A 22712-nucleotide genomic window follows, 5' to 3' on the forward strand; every position below is an offset into this window, starting at 1 on the left:
TTTTTATGACCTATTTTATACCTTTTTACTTGCTCAGTGTTGAATGTTATATGTCTGTAACTTGAAGGTGCTTCTGACATGAATAAACAAAGATCAACTATCAAACATCAATATACCATCATCAATAAACAGTAAATACTACAGGGATAAAACAAGGATACATAGTCCTAGAGAACTCTGCATTTGCACTCTGAATCTCAGTGTCAGGTCTGGAAGCCATCTTTTGCATTGAGCCTTCAGGCCTGCCACATTTAGTGCTGTGGGAAACTGGGAGGGGGGATTGTGTGGAGCAGGGGTGATATATATAGTCATAATAACATTCCTTTCTCAGAGAATCAAGGACATATTGCCCTGCACCTGGAGGGGTGTGACTGGGAGGCATCTCCAGTTGGGACGGTGCTTTGATTGGACCATGTGGGTGCTGGGCAGGGATTTGGACTTTCCTTTGGATAGGGAAAACCTGGAAAGTCTCAGATTCGGGTTTTCCTAGATGTGCCAATATGGCATCTCTAATAAAATGGAGGAACTTCAAGCCTCAGAGTCTTCTTTCATTGGGGGTATTACTTGGAACCCTGACAGTAGTAGATGTATTGGTCACATAGTATCATATGGCCTTGGGCACAAAAAGTAGAGTTGATGGCACTGCTCCAGAATAGGACAAAGGGATGGAGAGAAGAACTGTGAATACCAGCCCAAACTTTATGATTAGTCTAAATATGAAACATCAAACCATCTACCAATAAAGCTGCAGTTTCTCTGAAAATGCACTAGATCATGCAGATGAATGAAAATATACAATTTTTGCAGGGAGATCAGTGAATGGGTGCAATGTCATTTGATCATCAATCATTGTAGAGAATGGAAATTGGGACATTCTAGGAGCTCTGGAGACACAGCGATAGGGGAAACACAACACAACATGGGAAGGAGCTGAAACACAACAATCATTGCCTTATTCACATTCAGCATATTTGTGCTGACTTGTGCTGACAGTGTCATATGTTTGTTGAGTCATGATAGTTATATAATCCCATGTCAATCACACCACATGATACTTGGGGCTTCTGACACGGCTAAATATTGCATAGAACATATTATGAAAGCATAAATGTCATCATCACCACTCACAAACTCACAATTTTTCTGGGGTTTGATGATTTAGATATCTATATACTGTAGTCTAATCCAGCAAGATGACTGAAGATTTCAGGGAATTTAAGTCCACTCATTTTAAACACTCGTCTAAACCTAGAGGAATGGCCTACTCTGAAGATGACTCTCCCAATGGCAAACATTCTTGCATTTACATGAGGAAAAGGTGGAGGAACCTGAATAGTGATCCTTTGGTTTGTCACCTGAGCTTGCATATCTGTCACATCCGCTAACATCTATTCTTGCAACGATCATAGTTAAATCACATTCTTCAAAATGTGTTTTCTTAACTTGACAAATAGGCAACCTTGAATGATTTTTCTCCTACTTTCCTGCTCTGTGTTAGTAAACTTGCACAAGGACACCAATTGGTATTGGGCCACCAGAAATAAAATGAATTAGAATCAGAATAGAACTGGAAGGGACCTTTGAGGCAGGGGTGAAATGCTTCCGGTTCGGACCAGATCGGCCGATCCAGTAGCGATGGCGGCAGGTGGTTCAGAGAACCGGTAGCAAAAATCTCTGCCCCCCACGCCCACACACACCCAATTGCCCAGTTGCCTGCTTGCCGCTTCTTTTAAAAAATGCTATTAAAGGGTTAAAAAAAAGCTCTGATGATCCCAGCTGAGCCGCGCGATCGTCAGAACCTTTTCTTTTTTACTTCGGCCAAATAGGTTGTAAAAAATGCTTTTAAAAGTAAAAAAAAAAATTGTGCGCCACAGCTGATTCCCCCCCCCCCGCGCGCTGTTCTACTTACCCCATGCCTCCTTTTGGTGTGCGTGGTGTACAATGCATAGTAAACCAGTTCAAATTTCACCACTGCTTTTCACCCTGCTCAAGCAGGAGATTCTATCCCATTCATGTTCTCTTGGCTCTTCTGTGTTGCTCAAACTCCGTATCCTGAAACCACCAGTAATAGTGGTCAGAGATGGTGGTGTTTGCTTGTCACCCAGGCTGTACTGGATTGAGGAAAGTTGATGATATAACACACCTTCTCTTTTCCAAATTAACAACTTAGGATCTGTTTCTCTGAAGCCTTGTCTTCTCCCCTCACTCTATTTTCCAACTGTAGGGACATAATAATAGAAGAATAAGTAGAATTACTGGGACATAATAATAACTTGCTGTTTTCCTTCTGTAAGAATTGCTTTGCTTAGAATTAGAATTGCCTCTGGAACTTTTGTTATCTGTTATCTTCTTTTTCTGTAAAACTCCAGCCTGATAACTGTGTTGCTAAGCACCCAGCCCCTCTGTTGCTAAGCACTCAACCCCCCTGTACCTTGCTGCACTACCAAAGGAAGGCATGGATCACGGGGCCTCTGAAGGTATAAATGGAGGCCATACCTTCCCCAAGGTGTGGCCTTTCACTGCATGCTCTTTGTCTATATATAGTGGTATGGTCTACCCAGCTCTTCTTCGTACAAATTAAAGCTGATATTTTTCCAAGCCTCTTATTTATTTGTTTGTTTGTTTGTTTGTTTGTTTCCATTTCTATACCGCCCTTCTCCAAATAGGACTCAGGGCAGTGAACAGCCAAAGTAAAAAACAGAACATACAAAATTTAAAAAACAGTTTAAAATAATTAAATATTTTGGCCGTAAATTAAAACGATCCAATTTAAAATCAATTTAAAATTTAACTCTAGCCAGCCTCTTTAGTCTCTCTCTTTGGCATTCTGGTGATTCAAGTACATTTTTGGACTTTACACATCGTCCCCCACCATGCTTCTGGCAGCAGAAAACAAGTTTTGAATTGCAAATTTGGGAAAAATAGACATTTGGTACATAATACCTGTACACTGCAGTCAAGCTAAGGTGTGCTGCAGACGTTTCTCCTCAGGGTCCATATAGACAGACACATAGAAATGCAGTTTAGCCCCTGAAGAAAACTCAGCTCATCAGCCTCCCTGTTGCCAGTGATGTTTTGAGTCCAATAACAATTAGAGGATTAATTATTGAATGAATTAAACAAAATTATGTTTACTAAACCACTCAGAGAATTCAGCCTGCAGGCAACTAAGATGCATCCATCACGATTGCTCAATACTTCAGCTCTTTTTCAAACCCTCCCCCACCTCCCCCATTCAATTTGTAGTCCAAAGACAATTGCCTTGAATTTGGAAACGGCAAGGAACGAACTAAACCCTGGCCTGCATCCTAGTGACCAATGGCTGTTGTTAAGGTCCAGAAAATGAGAATCTGAATAGAGCTGGAAGGGACCTTGGAGATCTTCTAGTCCAGCCCACTGCTCAAGCAGGAGAGACCCATTTCAGACAAATGGATTTACTGTCTCTTCTTAAAAACCTCCAACCTTTGAAGGCAAGCTGTTCCACTGGTTAATTGTCCTCATTGTTAGGAAGTTTTCTTCAATTCCAGGCTACTTCTCTGGAATGCATATAGGTTCCCCTCGCACATATGTGCTAGTTGTTCCTGACTCTAGGGGGTGGTGCTCATCTCCATTTCAAAGCCGAAGAGCCAGCACTGTCCGAAGACGTCTCCATGGTCATGTGGCCGGCATGACTAAACGCCAAAGGCACACGGGACACTGTTACCTTCCCACCAAAGGTGGTCCCTATTTTTCTACTTGCATTTTCTATGGGTTTTCGAACTGTTATGTTGGCAGAAGCTGGAACAGTGAAATGGGAGCTCACCCCATTATGTGGCACTAGGGATTCAAACCGCTGAACTGCCGACCTTTCGATTGACAAGCTCAGCGTCTTAGCCACTGAGCTCCACGTCCCTTATCTGGAATGCATAAATTTTTAATATTTCAGAGGGATGGGGCCAGAGACAAATTAAACTAAGCTTCCTACTCCTTATATAAAGATGCAGTTTTTTTGTTTGTAAAATCTGGAAACTCCATTTACTAAAAAAGACAAAAGGAACTTCCCAAAATGCATTCATTCAAGTGTCCCAGCTTGGTTAGAAAACTAGAGCCCTCTTTCAGCTTTCGGTGCCAGCTGGGAAGCAAAAGTACTACTAGCTCTCTTCCCTTGGTAGTCCAGAATTGGAATTTGGGCAGGCACATTTAAGGCTTTCAAGGCGCATTGGAGAGTTAAGGGAAAGGAACAACGGTCATCCCACATCCCAGAAACTTATTGTGAGAATGAATAGAATCAGATACAGGGTTATATTTCAACCTCTTTGCAAATCAGCAACATCTTGTTCTTCTGTAATCAATTTTGCTGGTCGTATCTGCATTTTCCCCCTCAGATAGCAGAAATGCAATCATGCGCCTGGGTGACGGCATCCGAAACTCCCAACCTTCCCAGAAAACGGGGAGATTTCAAACAGTAGGAAAGGCGCACAAGACCAAGGGCCGTCCGAGGCCGGCTGAGTCACGAAGAGCAGCCAAAGAGGAAAAACAGGTTGCCCCGAGCAGGAAAGGGGGCGGGCCGAGGCGGAGAGAGTTTAAAGGCCCGCCAAACTGGTCTTGGCGCCCAAGATTTGGGAGCGCTTCGCCATGGCTGGTTGGCTTCTTCTCCTCATCGCGGGCAGCCTCTGGGCGAGCTCCTGCGGGGAAAGTAACAGGCCGACGTGCGGTTATCCGCCGCAACTTTGGTGCAGTTCCAAAGAGATCGCCCAAGCCTGCCAGGTAAGCGAGCGGGTGGCCGGGCTTGCACGCCGATAACTCGTTTGCATGAGGCGCGCCGGGGCGGCTTCGAACTGGGTGCTTTGCAATCTCCTGCTGCAGAAGGCTGCTTGTTTCTCCCCCCCCCTCTTTGCTAGCTTCCCCTGAGCGATCCCCGAAAAGTTGCAGCCCACGCATGTCGAGAAACACTGGGGCAGGGCTTTGAATTTCAGCGGGCTTGACTCTGATTTGGAGGATGAGAGAAAGCGTCGTCCCAGTTGGCATTTGGGTGCCCGAGAGAGGACTAAAACCCAGATCTCTCCGTCCCGAGTCAGAACCTTCACCCTTTTCACCGGTGCTGGCTCTTCTCCGCATTGTCAACAAGAAAAAGTCCATTCTAAAAAGCCGCTCAAGGAAAGGAAAGAAAGCAAGCAGCTCAAACCGTCAAGATGGTAGAAAAGGATCCCCATCGAAAAGATGGGACGTTTTATTATGGGGTGGGGTGGGATGGTTGGTGCCCTCTGATCTTGGTTATTTTCTTGCAGAGGTTTCATTACCCAAACTAGGTTAACATCATCAGCGCACCCCTCATTTTAACCCTGAGCTACAAATATTCTCCTTTATTGGTACGGTTTATTTTCCAGCAGAAAAGTAATAGGGAGACCTATGTGGGGTAAAGGTTGGTCTGTTTAGGTAGTGTGTGTGCACTATTGATATTATCTTATCAATGCCAGAAAAAAGGGGAGGGGAGAGGAGGGGAGGGGAGGGAGGAAGGAAGGAAGGAAGGAAGGAAGGAAGGAAGGAAGGCAGGCTGTGAAGCCAAGCAAAGGACTTTTGAGTCAGGGCTTCCAAAGAACTCATGCTGTCAATGAAGAATCACTAGACGGTTACTATATTTTTCCTTCATTCACTAGTTTCCTAAAGGATGATCAGATGGAAGAAATTCATAACAGAAGGTCCGAAGTCCAGACCCATGACCTTCCCTGAAAAAGGGAAGATCTTCATAACTCTCTTATCCCAATCATAGGAGTTGGCCAGACATTTCTTTTAAAATGCTTCCTGTAGAGGCCAACAAGGTGAAATTTTGACTTAAGTTTCTTAAGCCTTTGTTGGTGTTAAGTATTGCTCATTATCCAAGGAGAAGGGTGGATCCATAGCTCAATAATAACCTGCAAAACATTGGTGTTTTTTTCCCCTTGCTGCTCCTCCTTTAATGCCAGAGGACTTGGATTTTTAATTTCTCTCAGCTATGCAATAGGGAGAGCAGGGAGTAGGCAGAAATTCCTGGAACCTGTGCATAAGGAATAGGGGGTGGAAACAGCAGGCTTGATCAGGAAGTAAAAGGCAGTATATGCCAGTAGTACATATTAAAAAATGGTCTCACAGAACTCAGCCTGAATTGTGTAGAAACCAGCATCCTCTCCAAGTTTTAAAACAAGGATGTCTAGCCTTGGCAACTTTAAAACTTGTGGACTTTAATTCCCCAGCCACTCGTTTCAAAACATCCCCTTTTGCTTCCCTTACTCTCTAGATGTGTGGGCCCCATTGACTGGCTGTGATGAAAATTGTATTGTGATGCATCTGAATTATGCAGTGCAAAGTGCAGAAAACCGATGAGCAATAGTCAGTTGAAGACATTTTTAAAAGAAGCGAACAAAATACTGCAAAATCAGTATTTTGCAGTACATACTGCAAAATTGGTACATACAGTACCAGTTATGTACTGTTCCACCCTTATAAATTATCCTTCCTTTCACCATGTTCATATGCTAATCCATATTTATCATCTCTCTCTCTCTCTCTAACTCCCTACCTATCTCTTTCTCATAGTTTTCTTCCATCATAAACTGCTGTTACTGCATTTAGTAACTAACATTAGGCGCCATATCTGCCATGCAGAATGTTGTTTGTGTGTGTGCCATTTGAGTCAACATTGACTCCTGGCAACTGCCTGGACTAGTCCCTGCAATTTTCTTGGCAAGAGTTCAGAAGTGTTTTAATTCAAGCTTATTCACATTTTGGTATCCTTTCTCTAAATCCACAACCATATATACTTTCTGTCAGCTGGCATATATTTGTGCTACCTTTCTGTTTGAATAGGGAACAGCAATGGCCTCCCGCTAATTTCCAGGCATAAATGAAATCCTAATGCTTATTAAAATAAGTTATGCAGCTATTCCATAAGCAAATCACATCTTTATTTTAATGTGTATTATCAGTGTACGGTCTGTTCCTGCTGTGTTTTTGAATGACTTTCTCATGCCAAAAAGTGGTTCCTCAATGAAATTTTTTAAAAAAAGGAAGACACAGGGCAAATGATGGCTCCTTGGGTTGCGCAAATACTTCCATTTGGTTTGCAAATCATGATTTAAGGCTTTTGCGTATTGGGCATACTCAGCTAATGGCTAAACAGACAATGGCTGAGCACAGTTTAGCTAACCGCACAAGGATCTCCCCGTTTCTCCAATTTTATTTTTGAATTCGAACTAATGGCGTTTTTATAATGGAGCAGCCTTTCAAATAAATATTGAAAGGAATTTTATTTCAAAACTGAACTAGGGTTCTTACCAATTCTGGACCTAAGGAAGTTAGCAGGGATAGTTCTCGATGTCAGCATTCCAAACTACATTCGTTCCAGTGCTGACATACCATTTGTTTAACAACATGCAAAATTACAGGATTGCCACTAAGAAAAGTGATTCATTGATTACATTTCGGAACCACCCATCTCTCTCAAAGAAGGATTCTGGGTGAGATACAATACAGCGTCAAAATATGAACCAGTGTATAAAAATTAAAACGTTAGAATTTTAGAATTAAAATGTTTACATTTATAAAAATTTTCAATGAGGGAAGCAAGAAAATTTTCAAGGAGGCAGTTTTAACCCCACTGAAATTAGTTAACTAAATTAACAACTAATGACCAGTCCTTGCACTTAATGTCCATTGCAACATGCACTTAAAGAGTTGCTGTGTCCTGTGGTCACATGATCATCACCTGCAGCCTTCCCAGGGGGGTCTTCCAGCAAGCAAACTCAATGGGGGAAATTGGATTTGCTTGAGAACTTCGTGATCCGCTTAATGACTGCAGTGATTTGCATAACAAATGGAACAGAAAAGGTTGTGACGTCTGGCGTGATTCACTTCATGACCACATTGCTTAGTGAGGATCCCAACTGTGGTCATTAGTTGAGGACTATCTGTACTGTTGGCCTATTTTCCCCTGCAGTTAGAAAGTTGGGAGTCCCAATTCAAAAGCCACCTTGCAAACAAAACCTTTGCAGCTAGATTGTAATAAAAGAGACTTTGCACAGCCTCTTTTGGCCCAGCCCATTTTATTAGGGAAAATTCCAGACAGAAAACCCCACGGTTGGGTAAAATAAATCGGCTCCGTTTTTGGCAAAGCCTCACACTTTCACTTCTCTTTACAAAGAAAGGAAATGGATGAATTCTTGGGAGGGGTGTGAATCAAAGCATGTGAGGGTTTTTTTTTTTTTAATTGTCACCTTCCTTGGTACAATCTTTCACAATTAGATCTGTGCATTGTATAATAATCAGGCTGTGTTTATAAGAGTTCACACTGGTTGTGGAAGGCATTTTTTCCTGAAAGAAACGTCCTAAGGTTTAAAACAGGGAAGTAGCCTGGAGCTACATCATTATTTATTTAGTGTGTGGCGTCTACAGAGGTCATGCAATCACTGACATGCATCTTCCCTCCTGTTTGTTAATTTCACATGGTTCCACATTTGAGAGCTGGCCCAAAGGTGTGGGAAAGGAGGAGCAGAGACACCAGCTCAGACATGGGAAAATTTGTAGCTCAGGGATGAATTTTGGAATCCTTGGTGCTTTCTGAGCTTGGTGGTTTTCTTGCAGAAATTTCATTACCCAAATGATAATGCATTACTCTTCTAGCACTGAAGATCTTACCTAGTTGGATAATGAAACATCTGCAAAGGAAACAACCAGCCCAGAGAACACCAAAAACCCCACAAGACAGACAAGGTCCTTAAATCAGACCTTCCCCATTTCGGCTGCAGGGGGCTGCACTAAGGGGTCTTATAGTCAGTGGTGAAATGTAAAATTTGTTACTACGGGTTCTGTGGCTTGGTGGGGGGAGTAATGTGACTGGGTGGGCATGGCCAACTTTTATTTATTTATTTATTTTTAAAAGCATTTTTTCGGCTGAAGAGGTTGTAGAAAAAATGCTTTTAAAAGTAAAAAAAAAAAAGCCTCTGATAATTGCATGGCTCAGCTGGGCATGGGGGGTTGGGCAGGGATTTTTGCTACCAGTTCTCTGGTACCAAATCGGGCGATCCGGTCCAAACTGGGAGCATTTCACCCCTGGTCTTAGTGATGGATGAGTTCTATGCTGACTGGGGACAGGCTGAAAAGGAAGAACAACAAAGACAGAGGAGAAGTCCAGTCTCCTAAAACAATTGGCCAACTCTATTACACTTCCAGACCTTGCCATCCCAACTTTTAAAACCTTGCAGGTGTTGGGCCCCATTTGACTTTCAGGGGGATGATATTGTATAGGTGGAACATCCTCATGACAACATCTATAGCCAAATTGCAATTTTCAGTGAAATGCTTGCCTATTCTTCTAGCAAAGTGATTACCCACAAGTACTTGAATTTCCCTCTCCCTTACAAACCTCTTTGCATTTTTAAAGGTAGGACATGTAATGGATTCCCATGGTTACAGAGGATAAGTAGGTGGCAGCACCTGGGGAACCATCCATTTCGCCCTCTGGTAGCATTGTATTGATGGATGCCACAGCAGGGAGTTTTTCTCTAGCATGATAGACTTGCCATAGTGACAAATACCTATGGCTTGGGTGTAGGATGTGGGTGGAGATTCATTTTCCAAGCTTGTGGGTTGGTTTCTGAAGGTTTTGTAACATCTTCAGCAGAATTGATGGAGATACCAATGTCGGTGTTCTTCTGCTTATAAGGGCTTCGTGTGGTCAGTAGGTCTTGTGATGGGGAAGTCACGTCAGGTGAGGTCTTATGATGGATCAGGTGTGGTTCATGTCAAGTGAGAGTCTTGTGATGGGACCCACACCAATCCCATCACAAGACCTTCATTTGATGTGACCCTCACCTGATGTGACCTCCTCATCACAAGACCTACTGATCACATGAAGCCCTTAGAAAAATACTGACACTGACATTCCCCTAAATTCCGTTGAAGATGTTACCCAACATGGTAACAAAATGTACAGAAACCAACCTGCAAGCTCGGAGAAAGAACTGCCACCCTCATGACAGAATTATCCAGATGCTGATTATTTTTTGCCTTTCCAACCATTTAAAGTTCTTTTGAATGAACCAGCAGAACATATGCAGTATAGGTAAAGGTAAATGTTCCCCCTCGCACATATGTGCTAGTCATTCCCTATTCTAGAGAGCGGTGCTCATCTCCGTTTCAAAGCCGAAGAGCCAGCACTGTCTGAAGACGTCTCCATGGCCAGCATGACTAAATGCCAAAGGCGAACCGAACGCTGTTACCTTCCCACGAAAGGTGGTCCCTATTTTTCTACTTGCATTTTTTTCATGCTTTCAAACTGCTAGGCTGGCAGAAGCTGGGACAAGTAACGGGAGCTCAACCTGTTACGCAGCACTAGGGATTTGAACTACTGAACTACCAACCTTTCGATCGACAAGCTCAGCCTCTTAGCCACTGAGCCACTGCATCCCTTTTTCATATACAGTATAAGCTATGAAAAAGAATATTTTCTTCGGCTCTATCCAAGGAAGACAACTGCCTTTTTAATTTGCTGGCATACTAGGCGGTCAAACCACGAACACCCCGTCTTGATGCAGACTTTCCTTTCTTTGCAGGTGGAGAAGCATTGCACCAGGTTGATCTCCAACACCCCGAAAGCCGACCCTGTCTCTATCAGCCTCTACTATGAATCCCTCTGTCCTGGTTGCCGCGAGTTTCTTGTGCTGATGCTCTTTCCCACTTGGTTGATGCTAGGAGATATCATGAACATCACTTTAGTCCCCTACGGGAATGCAGAGGTAGGAGAATATCCCTGGGTGCAGCAGAATGACTGAAGATGTTATGGAGACGATTCCTTGTCCAGATTTCTCATCCACTCCATTTATCATCTTACAGGAGAAGAAAGAGGCCACAAAATGGCACTTTGAATGCCAGCATGGGGAAGAGGAATGCTTGGGGAACATGATAGAGGTTTGTGCTTATAGAGTAACTGATAAAGTGAGAATAGTTGGGGGTGGGGGTGGGATGTGGGAATGACCTATTGGAGCAGATCAACCTTGCCCAGGTTGCAACTTGGAAATGGCTTCCTGCATCTACACCACGGGTGTCAAAGTCAAGGCCTGTGGGCCAGAGGTGGGTTCTACTTACCTTTACTACCGGTTTGCAGCGGGGCCGCGTGCACAGGCTTGCTTTGCTTGCACACGCGCGCGCATGCTCTTCTGCACATGTGCAGAAGCATTTTGATGACATCAGGGTTGGTGGGCGGAGCCTCCCACTGGTTTTACTACCGGTGTGAACCAGGGGCAACCCACCACTGCTGTGAGCTAGATTTGGCCCGCAATGTGGTCGGATCCGGCCTGTGGGGCCGTCCTGGTCTACTCAATGCGAAGAGGAAAGATTGGGTCAGCGTGGCTTCGGCCCAGTCTACCCAGTGCAAAGAGGAAACATGCCAGCAGTTTGGGGAGTGGTGTCAAGCTGGCCACGCCCATTCAGTTGGCCATGCCCACCCAGTTGGCCACACCCTGCCACCACTCCCAGGGGTGGGTTCTACTTACCTTTACTACTGGTTCGCAACGGGAGCGCGCACGCTTCTGTGAATGCGCAGATTGTCCATTATGATGTCCGGGCGGGTGAGCGGAGCCTCCCGCCGCTTTTACTACCGGTTCACAAGAACCTGACAGAACCGGGAACAACCCACCACTGCCCCCTCACGAGGTCAACCACAGCCCTGATGCGGCCCTCAATGAAATTGTGTTTGACACCCCAATCTACACAGCAGCATGCCTTAGAGCACAAACTTACAAGCCAAAGCTGTGTGTGATGTGTCAAGGGCCTCAGGAAGGAGGAGAAAGGCCCATTTCGGGAGTGGATTTCAGGGTGAAATGGATGCCTTAATTATCTGTCAAGCTTCAGCAGCCAGTTTGCATGTTAAACGTCTACTTGTAGAAACTCACAAAAGATAGGAAAAGAGCTCATATCCCCCCCCCCCGACCATACAGGTACTCCTTGACTTACGACCATGATTGAACCTAAAATGTCTGCTGCTAAGTGAGACATTTGTTAAGTGAATTTTGCCCCGTTTTATGATCCTTCTTGCCACCGTTGTTAAGTGAATCACTGCAGTTGTTAAGTAACACGGTTGTTAAGTGAATCTAGCTTCCCTATTGACTTCGTTTGTCAGAAGGTCGCAAAAGGGGATCATGTGGTCCTGAGACACTCCATCTGTCATAAATATGAGTCAGTTGCCAACAGGGTGGATTTGATTTAAATCGAGTTGATTTAAATCACAATTTAAATCATGATTTAAATCACTAGTAAAAAGGCTTGATTTAAATCAACTCGATTTAAATCATAATTTTTAGAGCAACTGTCATCTCTGCTACTCCTTTGACCCGCTGTTGACTCACCGATAGTCCCAGTGTTGCAGAATATACAGCCTCATGCTACATAACTAAGCTCCATTTCATGCTGAATAAACTAAATTATTTATGTATCTTAAATAGAAAACTATCTTACGATAGATTTTTACCCCAAAAGTTTTTTTATTAAAATAAATTCAATAAAAATCAAAAAAATCCGATTTTTTTGATTTTTAAAAAAAAATCATTGATTTTTATCCACCCTGGTTGCCAAGCCTCTGAATTTTGAACACGTGACCATGGGGATGCTGCAATGGTCATAAGTGTGAAAAACAGTCACAAGTCGTGTTTCAGTCCCATTGTAACTTCAAACTGTCACTAAATGAACTTGTAAGTCAAGGACTGCCTGTACTTCATTTGCTCTAAGGGTGTTTCCCAACCTTAGCAACTTCCATATGTTGGAATCCAGCTTCCAGAATTCCCCAGCCACATAGTTTTGGGAGTTGAAGTTCAGACATCTTAAAGTTGTCCAGGTTGGGAAGCATGGGGAAAGGCAATAAATGATGGGAGGAGGGGGGGGGGTGAAAGAAAGGAAGATTCTTATGTCTTACTTTTTTCAGAATTATTAGCTTGTTTAAATGTTGGTTCCATCTGTTAACATTAATTAAAGTTTTGACAATAGGATTTAGAATAGCCTAAACCCCTAGGCACTGGCATTCTCCACTGGATGGTTTTTCTCCTTTCTTCACCCTCTTCCCCATCTCTCCTTGTTGTCCCCATTGCAGGGGTGTTTGAAGGTGTGGTCAAAAAAGTCGAGGTGGCAGCCATGGTGTTGCCTTTTTATGCCCGTTGATGTAGATGTGTGTTGTAGCTGTAAGCTTGATTTTCTGACTTTATGCTGTGGACAGCCCTGCCCTAACCCTTGTGCTCTGTCTTCACTAGGCTTGTATCAGTCATCTGTACCCGAACTTCGATTTTCTACTCATCTTCTGCATGGAGTCAAGTACAGATGTCGTCACCAGCTTGCCACTGGTATGCCACGGGTTTTCCTGCAATTCTGATCTGATCAAGGATAACAGGGAGACCTCGGAGGGAGGGAGGAAGGGAGGGATGGTAGAACTAAGGCCTGTTCTGTCCCTGTCTCACACACGCACACAAACAGTCAGCCAGGAGTTAAAATAAACTTGCAGACAATAATTTCCTTCGATAACAGAATTGGCAGCAACCCAGTAGCTGCTTGCCAAAAACTTTACTCACAGAGGAAGGTGTTCCTCCTCCATCAGATAAACCAAAATAAATTCACAAAGCCAAAGAATTGTCAAGTCCAGTCCATAATAAATCCAAGGAAGGCAGATAACTAAGTTCCAGAGACATAGTATGACTTGCTAGCTGTTCAGTTTTGTCCGTCACAAAGCTTGAATGGCCACCACACCCCCTTTTATCCCCTGTGGGGTGTGGTCCAGTGACTCAGCTTAATCTCTGGCACGCCTCCTTCTCTGCTGCATGCGCTTGTCTTTCCGACGCTGGAGGGGATCCAGCCAAGACTTATCTCCGTCGCTGTCTAACTGCGGCTGCTTGGAGATGCCTGGCTCTTGGCCTATCTCTTCTCCTTCAGGAGACACCTGAGGCAAAGAGGAGGGTCCTGGAGAGGGAGGCCTGGCCAACTCCTCTCCTTCACTTTCGGAGTCTTCTCCCTCCGATAAGACGGGCTCGGGGGTCGGAGTCACAACAAGGCCAAACACTCGGTTTTTAACTTGGCCGAGGGACTGTGCCAGAGAATAAATTAATAATAAAATTAAGGAGAATAAGTAAAAGCTGAATACAAGCAAGAAAGCTGAAAAAAATCCTAGCAAGCCGGGTGTCCGTACTACATGTGTGAACTCCATTAGGTAGACCAGCCCAGAAAACCAATTCCTCTGGAAGACCAATACTAGTTTTATTAAGATAAAATTAACATTAAAAAATTATGTTTTTAATGTTTTAATTTTTAAATGTTTTTTATAATGATTTTAAATGCATTGTGAGCTGCCCTGGGTCTTCGGAGAGGGGTGGCATACAAATTGAATTAATAAATAAATAATTTAATTTAATTTAATTTAATTAATTTAATAATAAATAATAAGATTGTCTATCACCGTAATGGTGAACCTCTGGCACACGTGCCAGAGGTGGCAAGCAGCGCCCTCTCTGTGGGCATGCGAGCCATTGCCCCAGCTCTGCTCTGTCACGCATGTGCACATGCCTCCTGTTAGCCAGCTGGTTTTAGGATCCCTGCCGTGCATGCATGGGGGGGGCGCATGCGGAGAGCCATGCACGCATGTGCACGGGTGCATGCAGGGGCCACGCAGGGTTTGGGGTGCATGGGTGTGGTGCACACATATGCGCGGGGGATGGAGTGCATGCATGGGGATGCATATGCATTGCATTTAGGGGGTTCGGGGGTGCACGCATGCACGCTTTCAGCACTCGGTCCAGAAAAGGTTAGCCATCACTAGTCTATCATAATATCATCTTGCAAACCTTCCACCTCCCCCTTCTTATACTCCGGTGAATCAGGGAGGTAACTGCCTGAGCCTCTTCCAAATATCATCTCATTGCTCAGGACTTTAAAATATTTCATCTCCTTTAACCCAGGAAATACACAAAATGCCTTGCATATTTCTATCGAGATCATCTTCCTTACTTTCTACAGCAGGGGTATCAAACTCACGTTGTCACAGCGGTGTCACGTGACATATCCCAACTCCCCCCCCTTTCACTAAACTGGGCGTGGCCAGCGCGTGGCGCATCCGGCATACAGGCTGCGAGTTTGACAGCCCTGTTCTACAGTATGGTCAAAGAAGTTTAGATGGTAGTCTCAGATAGTAAAATTGAAGCTCCTAGTTTACAACTTCTTTGGGAGCTATGTTTTGTCCCATTTCCACTATCAGGAAAGCTTTTCCTTCTTCTGTCCCACTGTTTGAATTCTGCTAATACTCATTTAAATTTTAATTTAATTTGCTTAATGATGGTAATTGGGAACGGAATTTCACCATGCATTTAGCGATGATAGTCCCAACAGACTCTGGTTACAGTCGTTAAGTGAATCACTGTGAAGTGTTAAGCGAGCACCGGCTTTCCCATTGATTTTGCTTGGGGGAAGCCGTCAAGAAAGGTTGCAGATTGCAATCCCATGGCCATGGGAAGTTGCGATAACTGGAACTTTGAGGACTGGTTGTAAGTATCCCTCACTCGGCACCTTTATAAATTCAAATGGTTGCTGAAGAAATGGTCATTAACCAAGAACTACCTGAAATATATTAGATGCCGTAAGTCAGTGGTCCCAACCTTTCTGGCTCCGTGAACCGGCAGCAGCGGGGGGGGGGTGTTTTGCATGTGCCACGTAATTCAGTGCATACGCAAATGGAGTTTTGCATGCTCGCCTGTGGCTTACGCAGCCTGGTTCCCAACAGGCGGTGGACTATAGCAGACCGTGGACTTGGAGTTAGGGACCTCTGCCATAAGTGACCAATCGATTGAAAGCAAAATTTACTAATAATGTATAATTTATTCTTAAATTTTTATCCCACATTTTTTTCCAGGAACTCATATAGTACTTGCATTCCTTTTTTTTTTTTTTTGCTCATTTCTATAAGCTGGAAGGGTCTGAGAGAAAGCCTAAATAATACATCGGCTTCTGTAGCAGCAGGGTTTACAAAGGCAGTGAATCCACCTTCATCTTTCAGTGGTTGTGATTAGAGGCTCCAGGGATCAATGGAACGGGTTTAATGAAACTGCTCATTCTTGTTTCAAAGCAATAAGGATTGTCCATTCTGTTTCTGCAGTGCCTGAAATTGTACGCTCCTAACGCCTCTCTAGCAGATATCAATGCATGTGTGAATGGAGACCTAGGTAACAAGCTTATGCATAGGAATGCTGAACTCACCAGGGCTCTGAAACCACATCATGAGTATGTGCCATGGATTCTCATCAATGGGGTAAGTGTTAATGGAGGCAGGAGGTAATGTTCCCCCCTCATGTCTTCTTGTATTCATCTTAGAAGAGAATAATTGTAGCCTAGGATTGACCTCTGGGGTCCTTGGTGCTCTCTGAACTTAGAGCTGCAATGGTGATGTTACAAAGAAATTGCTGCTAAACCACAATGTAAAAGGAGAGATCTACATCTTCATCCAACATTTTTTTTTTCTTTTTACGACCTTGTACCATATTTTTTGGAGTATAAGATGCATCTTTCCCCCCCCTAAAAGTGGGTGAAAATTTAGGTGCATTTTATAGACCGAATATGCATGTTTTGGGCTTCCTGAACCCCCCATGCATCGCGTTTTCGCCCTCCCTGGCCCCTAGAAGCACTTTGCAGTACTCTGCATGTCCCGTTTTCACTAAAAACAGGCCCATTTTTGGGTTCCCAAGCCTCCGCGCATTGTGCTTTCACCCTCCTTGGTCCCCAGAAGCACTCTGCAGGCGGGACATGCAGAGTGCTGCAGAGTGCTTCTGGAGGCTGGGGAAGGCGAAAACGTGAAGCACGGAGGGCTTGGGAGCCCAAAAACGGGCCCGTTTGTGGCAAAAACAGGCCTATTTGTGGTGAAAACGGGCTGTGCGGAGCACCGCAGAGTGCTTCTGGGGGCCGGGGAGGGCAAAAATGCGACACACAGAGGCCAAAAACTTTTTTCTTGTTTTCCTCCTGTAAATTTAGGTGCATCTTATAGTCCGGTGCGTCTTATAGTCTGAAAAATATAGTAATCCCTTGATTAGGGTTGGAGTGGGGAGTGGGGGTGACTGAACGGTGTTTACTGGATGGATGTTCTTTCTGCAAATCAATAATGTATTTTTAATGACATAGTACAGAAAGTCCTCAACTTACGACTACAATTGAGACCAGAACTTTCATCGCTAAGCAATATGGTTGTATAAGTAAGTTGTCATATGACTGTGCCCCATTGTACAAACTTTTTTGCCCTGGTTGTTAAGTGAATCACCTGCTCATTAAACAAATCTGGCTTCCTCCATTGTCTTTGCTTTTTAGAATTCCCCGAGAAAGCCACAAATGGTGATTGTGTGATATCACAATGCTGCAACTGTCATAAACACATACTGGTTGCCAACTGTCCAGCTCACAATCATGTGTCCACGAGGACAATGTAACGGTTGTAAGTGCAGGACTTGTCTTGAATTCTAAACTTCCCATTCAAATTCGGGATGTCTCAAGATTGAAACAGGTTGATGTGACAATATTGGGTTCATCTTATTGTTATTTTGATCATTTCCAAATTGTTGTGAAGTTGAAAATACCTTTTATGGTCAAAATTGGATTCTTTTGAGCTTGGAATGTGCTATGAATGACTGTGTTGAGCATAAACTCAATTCTTAAACATTTTGCACAGTGCTGATAGAGGAAGTTCTGGACTTACAACAGTTCATTTAGTGACCATTCAAAGTTACAGTGGCACGAAAAAAAGTGAGTTATGAATGTTTTTCACGCTTGCAGCCATTGCCACATCTCTCTGGTCCTGTGATCAAAATTTGGACATTTGGCAACTGGTTCATATTTATGACCATTGCAATGTCCTGGGGTCATGTGATCAACTTTTGTGATCTTGTGACAAGCAAAGTCAATGGGGAAACCAGGTTCATTTAACAACTGTTTTACTAACTTAACAGCCTCAGTGATTCACTTAACAACTGTGGCGAGAAAGGTCGTAAAATGGGGCAAAACTAACTTAACAAATGGTTCGCTTAGCAATATACATTTTGGTTTCAATTGTGGTCGTACATCAAGGACTACCTATATTCACGTCTCCTGATGAAATCTACCTGCAGAGTAACCAGACTCATTGGTCTACTGCCATGGGTGAAAATGTCTCCCTCCACTTTGTTTATTTTTCTCAGGAGCACTCTGAAAAACTTCAAACTCAGGCACAAAAGTCTCTCTTCAATTTGGTTTGCAGCTTGTATAAGGCAAGTATCACTTTTTTCCAAGAACTATTCCTGGTTGTTTCCCCACTCATCTTGAATGGATAAAAAGGGGTTGGGGAGACATTATTCTATGAGTTATTCTGGCTTTGCTTATATTGCACTGCGTTAGCATCATATTATTATTTATTAAATTTAAAAAACTGAATGTATTTATTTAAATTTATTGGCTGCCCAACTCCAGTAGGCTCCAGGTGGGGTAGTAAACTAGGGAAAATACAAAACAATAAAAAATATTAAATCAAACAGAGAGCCCATTCTAAAATTTATCTGAAATGGGATAGGCTCTCCTGCTTGAGCAGAGAGTAGGACTAGATAGCAATAGCACTTAGACTTACAGTCAGGTCCAGAAATATTGGGACATCGACACAATTATAGCATCTTTGGCTCTATACACCACCTCAATGGAGTTGGAATGAAACAAACACAATGTGCGTTAACTGCAGACTGTCAACTTTAATTTGAGGGTATGTACATCCAACTCAGGTGAACGGTGTAGGATTTACAGCAGTTTGTATATGTGCCTCCCACTTGTTAAGGGACCAAAAGTAATGGGACAATTGGCTTCTCAGCTGTTCCATGGCCAGGTGTGTGATATTCCCTCATTACCCCAATTACAATGTGCAGATAAAAGGCCCAGAGTTCATTTCAAGTGTGCTATTTGCATTTGGAATCTGTTGCTGTCAACTCTCAAGATGAGATCCAAAGAGCTGTCACTATTAGTGAAGCAAGCCATCATTAGGCTGAAGAAACAAAACAAACCCATCAGAGAGCTAGCAAGAACATTAGGCGTGGCCAAAACAACTGTTTGAAACATTGAATCGCTCAGATTCGGGAAGGGCTGGCCTCTGACTGGGTATGTCCAGACGGGATGACTGAGGCAGGTCTTGAGAGTGTTATCTGGGGGGAGTTCGATCCTGTGGCTCCCGAGGACATGGACAGGGTCCTGGGACGGCTGAACGCGACCACATGTTTATTGGACCCGTGTCCCTCCTGGTTGGTACTGGCTTGGAGGTGACACGAGACTGGCTCCAGAAGATTGTTAACGCTTCTTTGAGTGAGGGGGTCCTGCTGGCCGCTTTGAAAGAAGCGGTGGTGAGGCCCCTCCTCAAGAAGCCTTCTCTGGATCCGGCTGTTTTGGCTAACTATCGTCCAGTCTCCAACCTTCGCTTCATTGCGAAGGTTGTTGAGAGTGTGGTGGCGCAACAGCTTCCCCGGTACCTGGATGAAGCTGTCTATCTAGACCCGCTCCAGTCCGGCTTCCGGCCTGGGCACAGCACGGAAACGGCATTGGTCGCATTGGTGGATGATCTCTGGAGGGCCCGGGATAGGGGTTGCTCCTCTATCCTGGTCCTGTTAGACCTCTCAGCGGCTTTTGATACCATCGACCATGGTATCATGTTGCACCGGTTGGCGGGGTTGGGGGTGGGAGGCACCGTTTTGCGGTGGTTCTCCTCCTACCTCTCTGACCGGTCGCAATCTGTGTTGACAGGGGGGCAGCGGTCGACCCCGAGGCACCTTGCTTGTGGGGTGCCACAAGGGTCGGTCCTCTCGCCCCTTCTGTTCAACATTTATGTAAAGCCGCTGGGTGAGATCATCCGTGGCTTCGGGGTGGAGTTCCATCAGTACGCTGATGACACCCAGCTGTACATCTCCACCCCAGGCCACCCCAATGATGCCCTTAAAGTGATGTCCCAGTGCCTGGAGGCCGTGCGGGCCTGGATGGGGAGAAACAGGCTCCAATTCAACCCCTCCAAGACCGAGTGGCTGTGGCTTCCGGCGTCCCGATATAGCCAGCTGACGCCATCGCTGGCTATTGGGGGCGAATCACTCGCCCCCACGGAGAGGGCTCGTAACTTGGGCGTCCTCCTGGACGCACGGCTGTCGTTAGAAGATCATTTGGCGGCCGTGGCCAGGGGGGCTTTTTATCAGGTCCGCCTGATACGCCAGTTGCGCCCCTTTCTAGATCGGGACTCCCTACGCACAGTCACTCAGGCACTCGTCACTTCCCGCCTGGACTACTGCAACGCTCTCTACATGGGGCTCCCCCTGGGGTGCACCCGGAGGCTCCAGCTGGTCCAGAACGCGGCCGCGCGGGGGATTTTGGGGGCGACGAGACGCTCCCACGTGACACCTCTCCTGCGCGAGCTGCACTGGCTCCCGGTGGTCTTCCGGGTGCGCTTCAAGGTGTTGGTGACCACCTTTAAAGCGCTCCATGGCTTAGGGCCGGGGTACTTACGAGACCGCCTTCTGCCACCAATAGCCTCCCACCGGCCAGTACGCTCCCACAGAGTGGGCCTCCTCAGGGTGCCGTCCGCCAGACAATGTCGGCTGGCGACCCCCAGGGGGAGAGCCTTCTCTGTGGCGGCGCCCGCCCTCTGGAACAACCTCCCCCCAGAGCTACGTACAATAACAGACCTCCGGATTTTTCGTCGGGCCCTGAAAACCCATTTATTTCAACTAGCTGGGCTAGCTTGAGTCAAATTTTAAATGGATTTTAAATTGGAATGTTTTAATTACGGCCAAAATTATTTAATTATTTTAAACAGTTTTTAGATTTTGTATGTTTTGTATGTATGTCTTGTTTTTACTTTGGCTGTTCACCGCCCTGAGTCCTACATTGGAGAAGGGCGGTATAGAAATTTAAAGAAATAAATAAATAAATAAATTCTCAAAAAGAAGGAATGCACCGGTGAGCTCAGCAACACCAAAAGACCTGGGAGACCACGGAAAACAAGTGTGGTGGATGACCGAAGAATTCTTTCCCTGGTGAAGAAAAAAACCCTTCACAACAGTTGGCCAGATCAAGAACACTCTCCAGGAGGTAGGTGTAAGTGTGTCAAAGTCAACAATCAAGAGAAGACTTCACCAGAGTGAATACAGAGGGTTCACCACAAGATGTAAACCATTGGTGAGCCTCAAAAACAGGAAGGCCAGATTAGAGTTTGCTAAACAACATCTAACAAAGCCTTCACAGTTCTGGAACAAGATCCTATGGACAAATGAGACCAAGATCAACTTGTACCAGAGTGATGGGAAGAGAAGAGTATGGAGAAGGAAAGGAATTGCTCATGATCCTAAGCATACCACCTCATCAGTGAAGCATGGTGGTGGTAGTGTCATGGCGTGGGCATGTATGGCTGCCAATGGAACTGGTTCTCTTGTATTTATTGATGATGTGACTGCTGACAAAAGCAGCAGGATGAATTCTGAAGTGTTTCGGGCAATATTATCTGCTCACATTCAGCCAAATGCTGCAGAACTCATTGGACGGCGCTTCACAGTGCAGATGGACAATGACCCAAAGCATACTGCAAAAGCAACCAAAGAGTTTTTGAAGGGACAGAAGTGGAATGTTATGCAATGGCCAAGTCAATCACCTGACCTGAATCCCATTGAGCATGCATTTCACTTGCTGAAGACAAAACTGAAGGGAAAATGCCCCAACAACAAGCAGGAACTGAAGACAGTTGCAGTAGAGGCCTGGCAGAGCATCACCAGGGATGAAACCCAGCGTCTGGTGATGTCTATGCGTTCCAGACTTCAGGCTGTGATTGACTGAAAAGGATTTGCAACCAAGTATTAAGAAGGGAAAGTTTGATATATGATTATTATTCTGTCCCATTACTTTTGGTCCCTTAACAAGTGGGAGGCACATATGCAAACTGCTATAAGTCCTACACCGTTCACCTGAGTTGGATGTACATACCCTCAAATTAAAGCTGACAGTCTGTAGTTAACGCACATTGTGTTTGTTTCATTCCAACTCCATTGTGGTGGTGTATAGAGCCAAAGATGTTAGAATTGTGTTGATGTCCCAATATTTCTGGACCTGACTGTATATACCGCTTCACAGGGCTTTACAGCCCTCTCTAAGCAGTTTACAGAATAAGCATATTGCCCCCAACAATCTGGGTCCTCATTTTACCCACCTCGGAAGGATCATGGAAGGATGAGTCAACCTTGAGCCTGGTGAGATTCAATCTGCCAAATTGCAGGCAGCCAGTGATCAGCAGAAGTAGCCTGCAGTACTACACTCTAACTACTGCCCCACCGTGGCTCAGATCAGGGTTCCCCAACCTTTCCAGCCTTGCAGATCAGGGGGAGAGGGAGGGAATGGTTACTCATGAGCAGTGGGCGAGTGTACGCACAAGCGCAGGCCTTATCTGTGTGAGTGGCAGGCTTACATAATGCAGCTGCATGCGTGCACATGCTCACCCACCATTTCCGTGGCCAGGTTCCGAATGGGCCAAGGCCCGGTAGTGGGCTGCAACCTGCGGGTTGGGGTCCCTTCCAACTCTGTTATTATATTCTAAAATAATCTAGTAGAAAGCAAAAACTACAACACAAAACAGGGGCCATTGAACGAATACTAACAGGTATGAAACCTGTTTTCTTCTTTTGTCTGTTTCTTCTTTTGGTAAATTCCAAATT

At 44.8% G+C, this 22712-nt stretch overlaps 1 protein-coding gene and 1 long non-coding RNA gene across 2 annotated transcripts in view; one reads left to right on the top strand and one right to left on the bottom strand.

Moving 5' to 3' along the window:
• On the bottom strand, positions 1–4455 carry LOC148116354 (uncharacterized). Its single transcript, XR_015734330.1, has 2 exons — positions 2944–4455; positions 1–2218 (listed from the first exon to the last, which is right to left on the bottom strand). It is a non-coding gene; the product is annotated as an uncharacterized LOC148116354 (long non-coding RNA).
• The window catches only part of IFI30 (IFI30 lysosomal thiol reductase), a 20130-nt gene continuing 1839 nt past the window's right edge, over positions 4422–22712 (top strand). The window contains exons 1-6 of the mRNA XM_034437563.3: positions 4422–4746; positions 10566–10748; positions 10846–10920; positions 13251–13340; positions 16133–16285; positions 18195–18263. Of these exons, the coding sequence (XP_034293454.1) occupies positions 4615–4746; positions 10566–10748; positions 10846–10920; positions 13251–13340; positions 16133–16285; positions 18195–18263 (702 nt within the window). The 5' untranslated portion in view covers positions 4422–4614. The remainder of the gene's footprint in view (positions 4747–10565; positions 10749–10845; positions 10921–13250; positions 13341–16132; positions 16286–18194; positions 18264–22712) is intronic.

Source organism: Pantherophis guttatus, chromosome 1 (genome assembly GCF_059756535.1).
Source record: "Pantherophis guttatus breed Tessera chromosome 1, ASM5975653v1, whole genome shotgun sequence".
Lineage (NCBI taxonomy): Eukaryota > Metazoa > Chordata > Lepidosauria > Squamata > Colubridae > Pantherophis > Pantherophis guttatus.